The sequence below is a fragment of the Vidua chalybeata genome, chromosome 20, assembly GCF_026979565.1.
Source record: "Vidua chalybeata isolate OUT-0048 chromosome 20, bVidCha1 merged haplotype, whole genome shotgun sequence".
Classification (NCBI taxonomy): Eukaryota; Metazoa; Chordata; class Aves; order Passeriformes; family Viduidae; genus Vidua; species Vidua chalybeata.
In genome coordinates, this window is record NC_071549.1 from 1,292,341 (window position 1) to 1,305,387 (window position 13,047).

The following is a 13,047-nucleotide window of genomic DNA, read 5'->3' on the forward strand; positions in this document are numbered from 1 at the left end:
AAAAAAAAAAAAAAAAAAAAAAAAAAAGAAGTCCCTCCATTTCTTCTCTACAAGGCCAGGCTGGACAGGACTTGGAGAAGCCTGGGATAGTGGAATGTGTCCTTGCCCATGGCAGAGGGTGGAATGAGATGAGCTTTAAGGTCACTTCCAACCCAAAATACTCTGTGATTCTGCAATTCTTCTCTTATTTGTTTTCAGGTTTTCAGAAACCTTCATTATCCATGCCAGCCAGGAGTGATCAAACCTTAGGTTTCAGCTTCACATCCCTGGAAGCACAAGTCTCCAGGAGCTAGGGATGGATGGGTCTGATTTCTTGAGGTGTTTGCAGCAGCTCCTTCCAGAAGCACCAACCAAACCTTGCCTGGGGAAGGGCCACAGAATCCCAGAAGGGTTTGGGTTGGAAGGCATTTAAAATCCAACCAGTGCCATCCCTGCCATGGGCAGGGACACTTTCCACTGTCCCAGGCTGCTCCAAGCCCTGTCCAGCCTGGCCTTGGACAAATCCATGTTGTTCCCATGCTGGACCAAGGTCTGGCCCAAATTCATTTGGGGATCGATGGATTTTGGTGGAAATGATGCTGAGCCCTGACATGAAACTGCAGCCAGTGCAGGCATGGAGGAGAACCTGACTTCAAGGGAGATGAAGCATTTGGGTGGCCAACACAGAGCTTTGCTCAAGGAGAGCAGCTTCAGAGCCTGGGGAGGATCACCACTGCCAACAATTTATCTTCCTGTTTGATTTAAATTTTATTTGTTTAAGTTTTATATGTAGCCATTGAAGAGTTCCATGAGCCTTCTACAGCTGTTGGGACATTCCCACCCATCCCATCCCATCCCATCCCATCCCATCCCATCCCATCCCATCCCATCCCTCTAAACAAACACCTGACACCAGCATCTTCTCACATATTCCAGGTGAGGTTTCCGAAAACAAATTCTCATTTCACCACCCCACATTTGGCTCCTATGGAAATCTTCCTCTCACCTTCCAAATGCCAGAAGAGTGAGAACATTTTAAACCATCTTCACACAGAAACAGGAATCTTCCTGCAGTTTGGAGATGTTAAGCCAGAAAGAACCAATTTAAAAAATATTCAGCATTTTGTACAAATGCCTCAAGATTTTTTTCAAAACAAACCCACAGAAAGCCAGGAAATATCCTTAAAATTCTGCCTTTTCCTCACACTTGTGTCCAACAGTTTGCACCATCCCTGAGTCGCCTCCTGCCACCTTGAGCACTCCTGTGGTGGTAGAATTATTTATAAGGGTTTAAGAAAACTTGTCTAAATCTTTTTCTGAGGGTCTGATGTGCACCTTGCTAACCCTGCAAGGGTGGGGATGTGCTACAGGAACGTCTTGTCCCAGCCATGGAGATCCTCTTCCATCATTTTATGGCAGTAGAGGTTATTCCCAAGAGCTCTATTCCTCTGGCTATTCCAGAGTTTGTGCAAATCCTGTGTGCACAAAAGTTTCAGGCTCTTACAGTGGCCTGAAAGAAGTCCCAGAGGTTGGAGTAAAAGAGGAAAGAAACAGCATTTATTTAATTAAAATAAAGCACTGAGTCTTTGGGCTTTTGAACACCATCATGGGATGAGGGCTGCAGGAAGCCCCATGGAAAAATCAATAGTTAGTGGTTTCTGGAATGAATAAATAAATATAACAATGATCCCACCCCAAGCCCCTAAGGTCCCACCCCAAATGAAAGGCCAGCAGCAGAGAGGGACAGCTCAGCACCACCTGAGCTCTGTGACTGAGGAGCACTTTAGTTGAACACAAACACCTTGTTAGCAGCAGAACCTTCACCCCTGGGCCGTATTCAGTAACCTAAAACCCTTCTGTTTGTCCCATCTCCACCCCTGCACCATTCCCACACCTGGGATGAAGTTTGCTCTTTCCTAAGTACACTGCAAGAGCAAATTCATTAACATTTGTGAGGCTGAGGCAGCAGGTAATGGGCTGGGTTAATTAACATTATTTTCACCTTTATAAAAAAACCCCAAACCTATCAGCCCTTCTGTTCTTTCACAATCCATAACTCTCAAACCCCATTTCCTCCTCACAATGATCTTAATGCTAATTAAATGAGCTTTTGTCTTCCAGCAGCAGTAAAGATGAAGTGCCACATAAAACATCTGCAGCGTAGCCCTGTCCAAAGTCCACTTTAACCTAAAGGTTGGTGTTGGTTTTTTAACTTTTTTTTTTTTAGAGTTGGGATTGAAGGTGTTTGAGGTGGTATTTTGTGTTTAGATTTAGATGTTTATTATTTTTATTTACATTATAGTTTTAGAAGTTGTGAGTTTTATAGTATTTTATTAATAAGTTATAAAATAGTTTTGTATTTATTTTTATAAGGTTTTTAAAGGAAAAACTACTTCATTAAGAAATTACATTTAAATTATTTTTCGTTTTAACTTAATAATTGTTTTGTAATGTAGATTCTGTTTAATTATATGCTATTATTTAAACTTATGAAGAAGAAGGTGAAGAAGAAGGTGAAGCAGAAGGATTAGGTTTTGTTTTAATATTTTCATTTTGTTTTACATATATTATTATATTTTAAAACTTTAAATTTTAAGTTTTTTATTATGTGATGTTACATATTTTAAATTACATTACATATTTATAATTTTAGTTTTATTATTTAATTTTATAAGGTTTTTTTATGGTTTTAGGTTAAATAGAGTGGGGTTTTTTGGGGGTTAGAATTTCTTAGTGCAGAAAGTTTAAAATTTTTAGTATTTAGACTGGCTCCCAGCTGCATCCATGCCTGGCAGGCTTGGGAAGAGGCTTCCTTTCATCTCTGGAGCCAGGCTCCTCCAGCCCCAGCACCTTGTGGGGGTTGCTCACTAAGGGAGCAATTCAAGTTTTTGTTTTAAATTTTTTATTTTGCTTTACACATATATCATTATATTTTAAAACTTTAAATTTTAAGGTTTTTATTGTGTGATATTTTATATTTTTAATTACATTACATAGTTGTAATTTTAGTTTTATTATTTATTTTTAGAAGGTTTTAGGTTAAATATAGTGGGGTTTTGGGAGGTTAGAATTTGTTAGTATAGAAAGTTTAAAATTTTTAGTTTTTAGGGTTCTAACAAGCTGGCTCCCAGCTGCATCCATGCCTGACAGGCTTGGGAAGAGGATTCCTGTCACCTCTGGAGCCACCTGAGGGCTCCTCCAGCCCAGAACCTTCTGGGGGTTGCTCACTGGGGGAGCCACTCAGCTCTGCCCCCACTGCTCTGCACAGCCACGTGTGGAAAATCAAAACCCTTCACTAATTAAAGGCCAAATCCTGTTTACTCTTTCCATTTCTAAAGCAACTCTGACATCAAATAAAGGCTGTTTTTGTGACTTGGGCTCAGATTAAAGTTCTGTCAGTGCGAGCATTTTTGGAATGGAAAATGCAAGAGAGAGTCAGGAAATTCAATGTATTGTAAATGATCCAGGGCACCCAGGGTGGTGCTGGGGATGGATGTGGCATCTCCCACTGTGCTGGGCATGGGGGCACCTGCTCAGGGGCTGGACTGGAGGCTCTTGGGGAGCTGCTCCAGCCTCAGGGGCTCTGTGACTGCACTGACAGCGGGACCAGGCAGCAGAGCTCAGCTCTGGCAATTCCTGCCAGCAGAAAAGCGTGCCCAGCCCTTTTCCCTGCTCAGGTGGGTGTCCCTCAGCCCCAGGGCTGCTCCATATTCACTCCCTGGAGGTGTTTAAAACACACTGGAAGTGCCATGGTTTGGCTGAGGTGTTGGGGCTGGGTGGGACTCGATGATCTTGAAGGTCTCTTCCAACCCAGTGATTCTGGGATTCTGGGAACTATGTGGCTCCTGGGTGAGACCCAGGGCAGAAGAGCATTCATTGTTTTCCTGGACCAGACCCCTGGAGCCACCAGTACCTCACACCTGGAATTACAAATCCTGGGGCTGCCACTGAAGCACCATCAGCACACGGAGCCAGAAATCTCCCAGATTCCAGCAGCTTTTTGACCAAAGCTGATGTGACACAACCAAACCAGGTCAGGCAGGAGGAGCTGCTGGCTCTGGGGTTCACACCAGTGAAATAACAACATGCTCCAGACCTCAATGAACCTCAAAAAAAGCTCATGTTTTGTCGGTGGGAAATAAATCATTGCTGAAGATGCTAAAAAGCTGGATCCCACCATGAGAAATGCCAGGACCAGGTCGTCAATTTGATTCAGAGCATCTCCAAAGATCTCACTTGGATTTCCCACAGGAATCTGAAAGCATCAGCTTTCTTCCATTTTTTGTGGCCTCAAAGGTTTTCTGGACCCTCAGCAAACTCTGACCAATGCCTATCATTAATATCTGGATAAATCCTGGCTACATCTCCACGGCAAAGCCCATCCAGGCATGGAATGCAGGCACAGATCCCCTCCTAACACACCTCAGCAGCAGGAAATCCCACCAGCTCTGCAGGAGCTCACTCTGCTGGACATGACGATCTCTGTGATGACCATCTAAAATGTCATTTTCTGTCTGCCTCTTCCGGCAGAGCTAATTCAGACATGATCCATTACCCTGTAATCACAATTTTATCTCCTGCACAGAGGTAGGCAGAGCCTGGCAAGGAAAGCCTGGCTGTGAAACCAGGCCCAGCTGGTGCTGAGACTGGGGGGATCTTTGGTGTATCAGCATTTAAAATGTTAAGGTGACAAAAATACAACAGCTGATGTATTGCAGACCCCAGGTATTACAGCAGCATTTCTCCCAGAGATTAAGGGAGGCTATTTCTTGCAGGATATTACTGGATAAAGCAGAAGCCTGGAGCCAGTTTGGGACTGGGCCATATTTTAGACAAATTTCATTTCAAAGAGGCCATCAGCTCTCTGCCTGAATAATCATATCTGGGAATTAGCCAGGAGAGAAAATTGCCCCAAAACATTCCCATATTCTGTCTCCAGTCCCCACTGAATGTATCTGGTCACCTCTGGGCTCACAGGGCTGGAGCAGCTCTGGTGGGCAGGGAATTCCTCCTGGGGCTGCCACATTCCCCATGCACCAAGAGTAAACCCAAAAATAGGGAATAAGCTGCTTTACTTCACTCCCACCCTTTTATCCTAAAGTATCTCTTAAAAACTAATGTACCTCTGTATGCTATAATTTCCAAATTTCCTCTAATCCCGTGCATAATTACATGGAGCACTGCACTGTATCCCTTCCATGCAAACATCGCTACAAAGTGCAGGATTTTCAGAGCATGGTGTGACAAAGAAATAACTGCAGTCATTATTTCTGCTCCGTGTGTGGGTACACAAAGGGACAGCACGTGTCATTAGCTTCCTGTTGGGGACACTGCCCATTTATCTTCCTCTTCATCCTCCCCCAGTGCCTGCTAGCAATCTTATTTCAGTGGTTTAACATGAAAATGTTACTTTAGTGCTTTTACATGTTTTTTATTTAACATGGCTGGGAGGTTCCTAGGTGTCTCAGGGCTGTGTCCTTCCCCCTGGCTCCCTCAAACCCCTGGGGCCTCAGCTGCAGAATCCACATTTCAGATGCCTTTAACAAAGGTGTCTCCAGAACCCTGCTCTGATCTCTTCTTCATGTTCCTTCCACTCAGCAGTGCTCAGAGCTGAGGGGCAGATCCCTGGGATTGCCTGGCTGGGGACAATCGGGCATCCCCTGCTCCAGGGCTGTCTCCAAAAGGGATGTGAGGGGTGCACCAAGGCTGTAGGAACCCCAGATAAAAACCTCTCCCAGCTCCTCCTGCCAGTGTTTGCAATCAGCTGAAATGCAGAGATGTGGATGCTCAATGCCCTGCCCAGATTTTAGCACCATCCCTACATTCTGTTAACATAAAGCAAGCACCAGAACAGCCTAACAGGACCTTCTGGCCAGCAGGAGCCACCTCCAGAGCAAACCCTTCATCTCTACTGCAGATCAGCAGCAGATCCACCCCCAGGCAGCACCTCTGCCTCTCACCACCAAAGCAAGGAAAAATGTGGAGCTGTGAGAAGTGTCCAACATCCCTGTGACCCCATTTGCTCCCGGCTCATTGGTAACCCCTGAACTGGTTCGTACTGGGGAGCCTGGGGAAAGACAAACTAAAGAACCAAAATCCTCCTGGTGTAGGTCCTGACCTCCCCACTCCATCTCTTCTTGAGCACCCAACCCTTCAGCTCCCCACAGGAGTTTTCTCAGCTCAGAAACTCCTCAGCTCTCCACTCTCTGCCTTCTCACCTGCCCTCACATCAAACACCTTCCAAAAACCAGCCAAACCTCACCTCCCCTGCCATCACACACCTCCCAAAAACCAACCAAACTTCACCTCCCCTGCCATCACACACCTTCCCCAAACCAAAGCTGTCCCTCCCCACGTGGCTCTGCCCCAGCTTGTCCTTAACCATCCCCTAAGTGCATGGCACAGACTCCAACCCCATTCTGTGGGTGTAACAGAGCAAAAGGTGTCACCAGACCTTTAAATGTCACATTGGGGATCCAGTCTCCTCAGTCACCTCCAGTGAGAGGTGCTGAAGCCCAGCCAGCTCCCAGGGTCGTGTCACAATTACAGGGGACACTCCCTGTACCAAAGCTTTCCTGTAATTCACAATTGCACCACTTTAGTTTAATAAAAGACTTTGTTCTTTCTTCCCTTTTATATTTACTGGCTGAGAAAGTATTCCAGTAGTGTTGATCCACTTTTATCACCCTCCAGAGGCTCCAGCAGGAGCTGCCAGCACCACACTGCTCACACCTCACCTGCAAAGGCTCTTGGATTCCTCAGCTTTGCCTTCTGCATGGCCCAGCCCTTCTTTACCTAGTCCAGCAGTCTGAATTTGGTTAAAATAATTGTTTATTTGTCAAAGCCCTGACTCCTGTCCAGAATAAACTGACTCTGAACTAAATTAATTCCTCCACTGAGGGCTGAATGTGCTGCCTGGGACAAGGGAGCCAAAGGAGCAACAAGAGGACTCTGTGTGAATGGGAACAGACCTAATTTCAGCTTCCAGGGATTATGTCAGTGTCCAAAACAGAATTGTTTGGGTTCAGGATTCCCATCAGGCAGGAATCTGCACTCATGCAGCTGCTCTGTGCCTGAGGACAAGGCTTCTCCAGACAGAGCATGTTGGGATCCAGGTGGATCCCACCCACCTGGCCAGACACCACTCCTGATCAGAGCATCACTGTGATATTTGGGGGATGTGAAGGGAAAACCTCTGAGCTGTGCACACAGAGCAGCCCCAGCTCCCACCCACAGCCAGCTCTTCCCTCCCCTCCTGCTCTTGTTTTGGGCACCCCTGAAGCCCGGCAGGGCTGGAGCACAGTTCAGAGCTGCCAACCCTTCAGCTGGAGTGTTACAACAGCCTGAGACACATTTTCCCAAAGCTTGCCCTGGGAGGAGAGGGACTCTCCACTGAGCAAACACAGTGCTGTGTCCCATGGATCCCCATTCAGTCCATCACATGGGAACCATCCCCTCACTCCTCATGGTTTGCACAGGCTGAACACTGGAACTGAGGCAAAGCCACTTTGTCACCTGCACTTCCACACAAGCCTGGACAAACCTGCACAGCTCATGCATCTCCTCAGTGGGTTTGTTACCAACACGCTTTTCCAAATCTCTGCACCCTTCCAAACCCTCCCTAGCTCATGTCAGAGTTGGTGGGGGTTATGACATTGTCCCTACCTCTCCAAGTGGCTTCCTCACTTCATCTTCCTGCATTTTCATAGAACCATGGAATGGTTTGGGTGGGAGGGACCTCAAAGCTCACCGAGTGCCACCCCTGCCATGGGCAGGGACACCTTCCACTGTCCCAGGCTGCTCCAAGCCCCAAAGTCCAGCCTTGGGCACTGCCAGGGATCCAGGGGCAGCCACAGCTGCTCTGGGCACCCTGTGCCAGGGCCTGCCCACCCTCCCAGGGAACAATTCCTTCCAGTATCCCACCTAACCCTGCTCTGTCTGAAGTCATTCCCCTTTCCCCTGTCACTCCAGGCTGCTGTGTGTCCCTGTCCAGCTCTCCCACAGGCTCCCTCAGCAGCTGGACACCTCCCTGCCCTCCTTGGTGCTGCTTAGTGAATGTCCCCAGCCCTGGGCAGTGAATGTCCCAGCTCTGGGCAGTGAATGTCCCAGCCCTGGGCAGTGAGTGTCCCCAGCCCGGCCGTACCTGATGGGCAGGGAGGGGTCCCCCGCGTCCCACCAGTCCTTGGGGGGGCTGATGTACATGCACCACAGCTCCCAGCTGTAGCCGTGTGCCGAGTTCTCATAGCGCTGCACCTCGAAGTTGTCCTGCTTGATGTTGTCAATGGAGGGCAGGATCACCCTCTTCCTGTTCTCCTGGATCCGGGACAGCACCGGCTCCGCCCTGGGGGAAGGGGCAAAGCACACAGAGAGAGCCTCAGTTCGCTGCAGCTCCACTCAGTTCCATCCCAATATCCCATCCATCCCTGCCCTCTGGCAGTGGGAGCCATTCCCTGTGTCCTGTCCCTCCATCCCTTGTCCCCAGTCCCTCTCCAGCTCTCCTGGGGGCTCCCTTTGGTACTGGAATCCACTCAGAGCCTTCTCCTCTCCAGATGAACTCCAACTCTCTCAGCTTGTCCTCACAGCACAAGTGCTGCAGCCCTTCGTGTTCCTCCTCTGGGCCCACTCCAACAGGTCCATGTCCTCCCTGTGATGGATACAAACCTGGTCCACAGACTGGGAAGCCTGGCTGGAAACCTTCCCTTCTGTAAAGCAGGGCAGGAAGGCTGTGCTTGGTTCAAACCACGGTTGAACTAGCCCAAGCTTCCCCCAGATCCCAAAACCCTGGGCAGAACAGGGTACATTCTTGAAAGCAGGACTGTTTGAAGGGTCTTTTTTCCTTTGGGATGCAGTTTGATGACTCTATAGCTAAAAAAATCATCTCTGGGACATGTTCAGAGCAGGGGGTGTGCTCAACCTCACCTCTGCAGCTCCAGAGCCACCGAGTGCCCTGGGGTCAGTGCCCACACCAGGGGGAATTTGGGGGAACTGGCACTCCCAGTGCCCCCAGTAACTGCAGCAGGTGGGAAACACAGGGAGAGTCAAGCCCACACTGCAGAAATGTCTCCTCTCTACCCCTAGAAAAGAGCTTCAAGAGCTCAGTCGATGGGAGGTCCTCAGTGAATCAGGTGTGAGGATTTACTGACCAGAGAGAGGAATGTTCAACTGGGAATACAGATCCCAGCATCACAAACAGCTCCTAAAATAACCCCTTCAGCTGCACTGTCATCAAAAAGGATTCAATAGCTGTGCACAACTCTGCCTTTAACAGCTGCAAATAGAGGGTTTCTTTTTTTTTTTGTGGCTGTTATTGTGTTCAAATTCAATACAAGTTTAGCTTCTTCCACCTCCACTTTTCTAAACATGGACCATTTACTTTTTACACTTGGTTAAAGAAAAAAAAATTCCCTTTCAGGCTCCTGTCATGACATAGAATCAAACTTAAGCCACTTGAGCTCAAATGCTCTAAACCTCTCTGAAAAAAATCCTTATGAAACACCTTTTGCTGCTTCTGCACCTCTGCTCTTATTCCCAGCAGCAGAGAACACAAATCAATCCAGAGCATCTGAGCCTTCCCCTCTGGGATCCAGCAACGGGCACAGAAGTGGGAAACACTTTCTCCTTCATTCCCTTGCTGCCTGGGCTTTTTTAAACTTGCAGGAATTACTTAAGGCTAAGGGAATGGGAAATCATCCTGAAAAACATAAACAGGGAGCAGGGAAAGTGCACGCACAAAGGGGAGGAACAGAGAAGGATTACAAGGAACAAGGGCAAGGAGAAGTTTTCCTCGTACGTTCCCACCATGCCATTCAATCCAGAAGGAATCCAGAAGGACTCCTGGAGAGGGATTAACAAGTCAGTGGGCTTGTGTGTGGTTCTGTAGGGACACAAAAGGAGGGATGTTCCCCTGGTTAATGCCCCACCCCGAGCAAGCCCCCGAGCACCTACCAGCCAGCAGTGAACTCCACGTGGGCATCAAAGAAGCCGGTGACCTGGCCTGTGGCAGCTTTCCAGCCCTCGATGCGGGCCCGGATCAGCCCTTCCCTCTTCTGGTTCCGCACCACCTTGACCAGCCCCGGGTAGCGTTTGTTGACGTACTCCTCCAGCGGCGCCTTCAGCTCCTCTGGGGACAAGGACACACAGCCCATGGGACAGGGACACAGCTCCCACCTGGGACAAACCCACCCTGGGGAGGGACTGCAGCAGGATCATTGGGGCAACACCCCTGCACCCACTGAGGGACACAGAATCACAGGGTTGGAAGAGACCTTCAAGATCATCGAGTCCAACCTGTTCCCAGGTGACACAATCACCTGGGCTCGAGCAATGCTGGCCTGCACAAGATGGACCGAACACAACCCACACAGAAGAGGTTCAAGGTGGCCCAGAACGCTGCTGTTGGGCCACTGAGGAGCCCACGGGCCACCTCAGAGGCCAAGGGCAGGGAGGGGACACTTACAGTCTGCACTAAAAGAAATGGAACTGAAACACAAAGATAGAAAGATGTCACCCATGGACAGCACACAGCAGCACTCTGAACTCCTGATGGAGGTTTGAGCTGAAAGCACTGCTAGAAATGCTGCAAAGCTCACCCAAAGTGACTCAAACTACATCAAAACCATGTCTGAGCTTCACTGCCCTCTTCACTCAGCCTCACCACTACAACCTTGGCACTTGCTGTTTGTTTTGCCACCAGAAAAGCTGAAATTCCCCTTGCTTTTGTGAGGGGATGAAAGGGGATTCTGGCTTTGTTCAGAAGATCCTCCCACCACATATCTCGTGTTCACTGCAGCTCATTTCCCTGTGCTGCTTTCCCAGGCCTGTGTGTGCAGTGCCTGAGACCCTCAGGGACCTGCAGCCCTCAGCCACCACCAGCACAGAAATCCTCCAGAGTACAAGATCTGAGCATAAAAGACCCAGAGGGCTTTGAAGGTGGAAGCAGATGGAAGGTTACGATAAAGGATAAACACCAGCGTGTTTTTCCAACCCTTTGGAAAAGTGCCAGTTCTCTCCCAGAGAAGCCTCAGTCCTTTCAGTGCCTGTTGCACCAGCTCAATGCACAAAGGTCTGCTGGAGAGAGGAGTTCTGAAAGCTCAGCAAAGCCACTGGGCACCAACACAAACTCTCAACACCATGAAAGCAGCTCCTGAGAGTATCTTTCATCCCTACGAGGCTTCAGGACAGCAGGAAATGAAGATATGATCCATGACCTCAAATTACAGTCTAATACCCTTCACTGCACTCTCTCTCTCTCTCCTGGAATAAAAATAAAGAGGGAAAAAGAAAGTCACCATTAATCACCCGCATGGTAAAATCCTCGAGACACACGAGCACACGTGGGGTCCCACATGAAGGAAACACACAATGGAGAGCAAAGGAGTAAACAGCAAATCTCATCTGCTTTGAAATCTTCAAAGGAAAAGGATTATCTGTTCCCTTCCCCGCCACGCCTCCTTCCAGGCACAGCAAATGTGCTTTCTCCACACTGCCTTTCTGGGATGCTTCGCCTCACATCTCCATTTCCCCAAAGTCTCCTTTCTCTTTTATGCTGAAGTGGGAATAAAAAGAATAAAGCAAATGAGCCCCTTCCTCAATTCAAAGCATCTGCATCACACACATCCATAACTCAGCAACTTCCATTTCATGCTGAGCCACTCAGAGCAAAACCAGGATTTTATGGAGACAACAACTCTCACGAATGGTTTTAAGGAGACAAAGACACTGATTTTTTTGACAGATGAAGCCCCACAAGCACAGCACTTGGCATCTCATGTGGCTTTGGCAGCAGGTAAGTCATTAATGCAGCAGACCACTGCACCACAGAGTGATTAAAACAACTTTCACATTGGAGGTGGAATCTCAGCGGAAGGAAAACGTGAGAACTCCCCTGGGGAATCGTCTGAGCAGCTCAGAGCAGAGTGAAGCTCTGGTGAAACAGGGGAGTTGTAATGTCACAGCTCACAGGCAGCACAGGGTCAGCCCTGAGAGCCCCCTGTGCCCACTCCAGTGTGTGACAGCAGCTCCTCAGAATGTCCCCAGGCAGCCACAGCCACTCCTCTTCTGTGTCCTGGGTGCCAGCAGGGGCACAGTGACCTGGGGGGAGCACGGGGCCAGAGCAGCACCTGTGCAATGGCACCTGGGCTGTGGCAGGTGCCCGTGGCTGGCACCACTCTGACCCTGCACACTGGCACAGGGAGGGCCTGTCCTGCCCAGCGTGGGACACAGCTGTCCCCAAGGGACCTGGCCTGCCCTCACCTCTGCATGGGACACAGCTGTCCCCAAGGGCCTGTCCTGCCCAGCGTGGGACACAGCTGTCCCCAGGGGCCTGTCCTGCCCAGGGTGGGACACAGCTGTCCCCAAGGAGCCGCTGCCCACCTGGAGCAGTACCCAGAGACACAAGCAGTGCCCAGCAGTGGGAAATGCATTTCCAGGCCCTCTCTCCACCAAGGCTTTCCTGCACAGCCTCACACAGATTTGCAGGTTTGCTCCCTGCCTCTGCTCCGTTCTGGCTCAGCCCACAGCACACAGCTTTTGGGGAGAACTGACATTTCCTCCATGCCTGAGCAGCCCTCATGGAGAGGATGGCTGCACCCCAGCACTGAGCTGGGCCAGCCTCACCCTTCTGAGCTGTCCTGCAGCTCTGGGAGGAGAGGGCACAGAGCACAGCACTGTTCTGGCACATCCCTGGCTCTCGGAAGGGTGGACTCTGTATTTCATTCCCCAGAGCACCCAGAAGTGCAGGAGTGGAAAATCCAGTGTTGGGTAACAAAAGTGAAATGCCAGACTCCAGGAATCCCAGAATGATTTGGGATAAAGTTCATCTCATTCCACCCCCTGCCATGAGCAAGGACACCCTCTGTAGCCCAGGGTGCTTCAAACCCTGTCCAACCTGGCCTTGGACAATTAATGAGAAACTCCTGTTCAAGCATCCTGTGAGCCCTGGCCTGAGTTAATGAGCAGGGCTGATGTGGCTGTGTGGAGAAGCACCAGTGGGAACCCCAGTGTCTGCACAGCTCCTCTGCTCCTGGGGATGCTGATCCTGTGGGACCAGACATGCTCAAACCTCTGGAA

The 13,047-nt window shown here is 49.3% G+C and overlaps 1 protein-coding gene across 3 annotated transcripts in view; it reads right to left on the reverse strand.

Moving 5' to 3' along the window:
• Positions 1-13,047, reverse strand: part of GALNT17 (polypeptide N-acetylgalactosaminyltransferase 17) — a 211,827-nt gene that overhangs the window by 113,647 nt on the left and 85,133 nt on the right. For all 3 annotated transcript variants that reach the window (XM_053961173.1, XM_053961175.1, XM_053961174.1), the window contains 2 exons: positions 9,925-10,099; positions 8,123-8,320 (listed from right to left, as the gene is read on the reverse strand). In XM_053961173.1, coding sequence (XP_053817148.1) covers positions 8,123-8,320; positions 9,925-10,099 — 373 coding nt within the window. The remainder of the gene's footprint in view (positions 1-8,122; positions 8,321-9,924; positions 10,100-13,047) is intronic.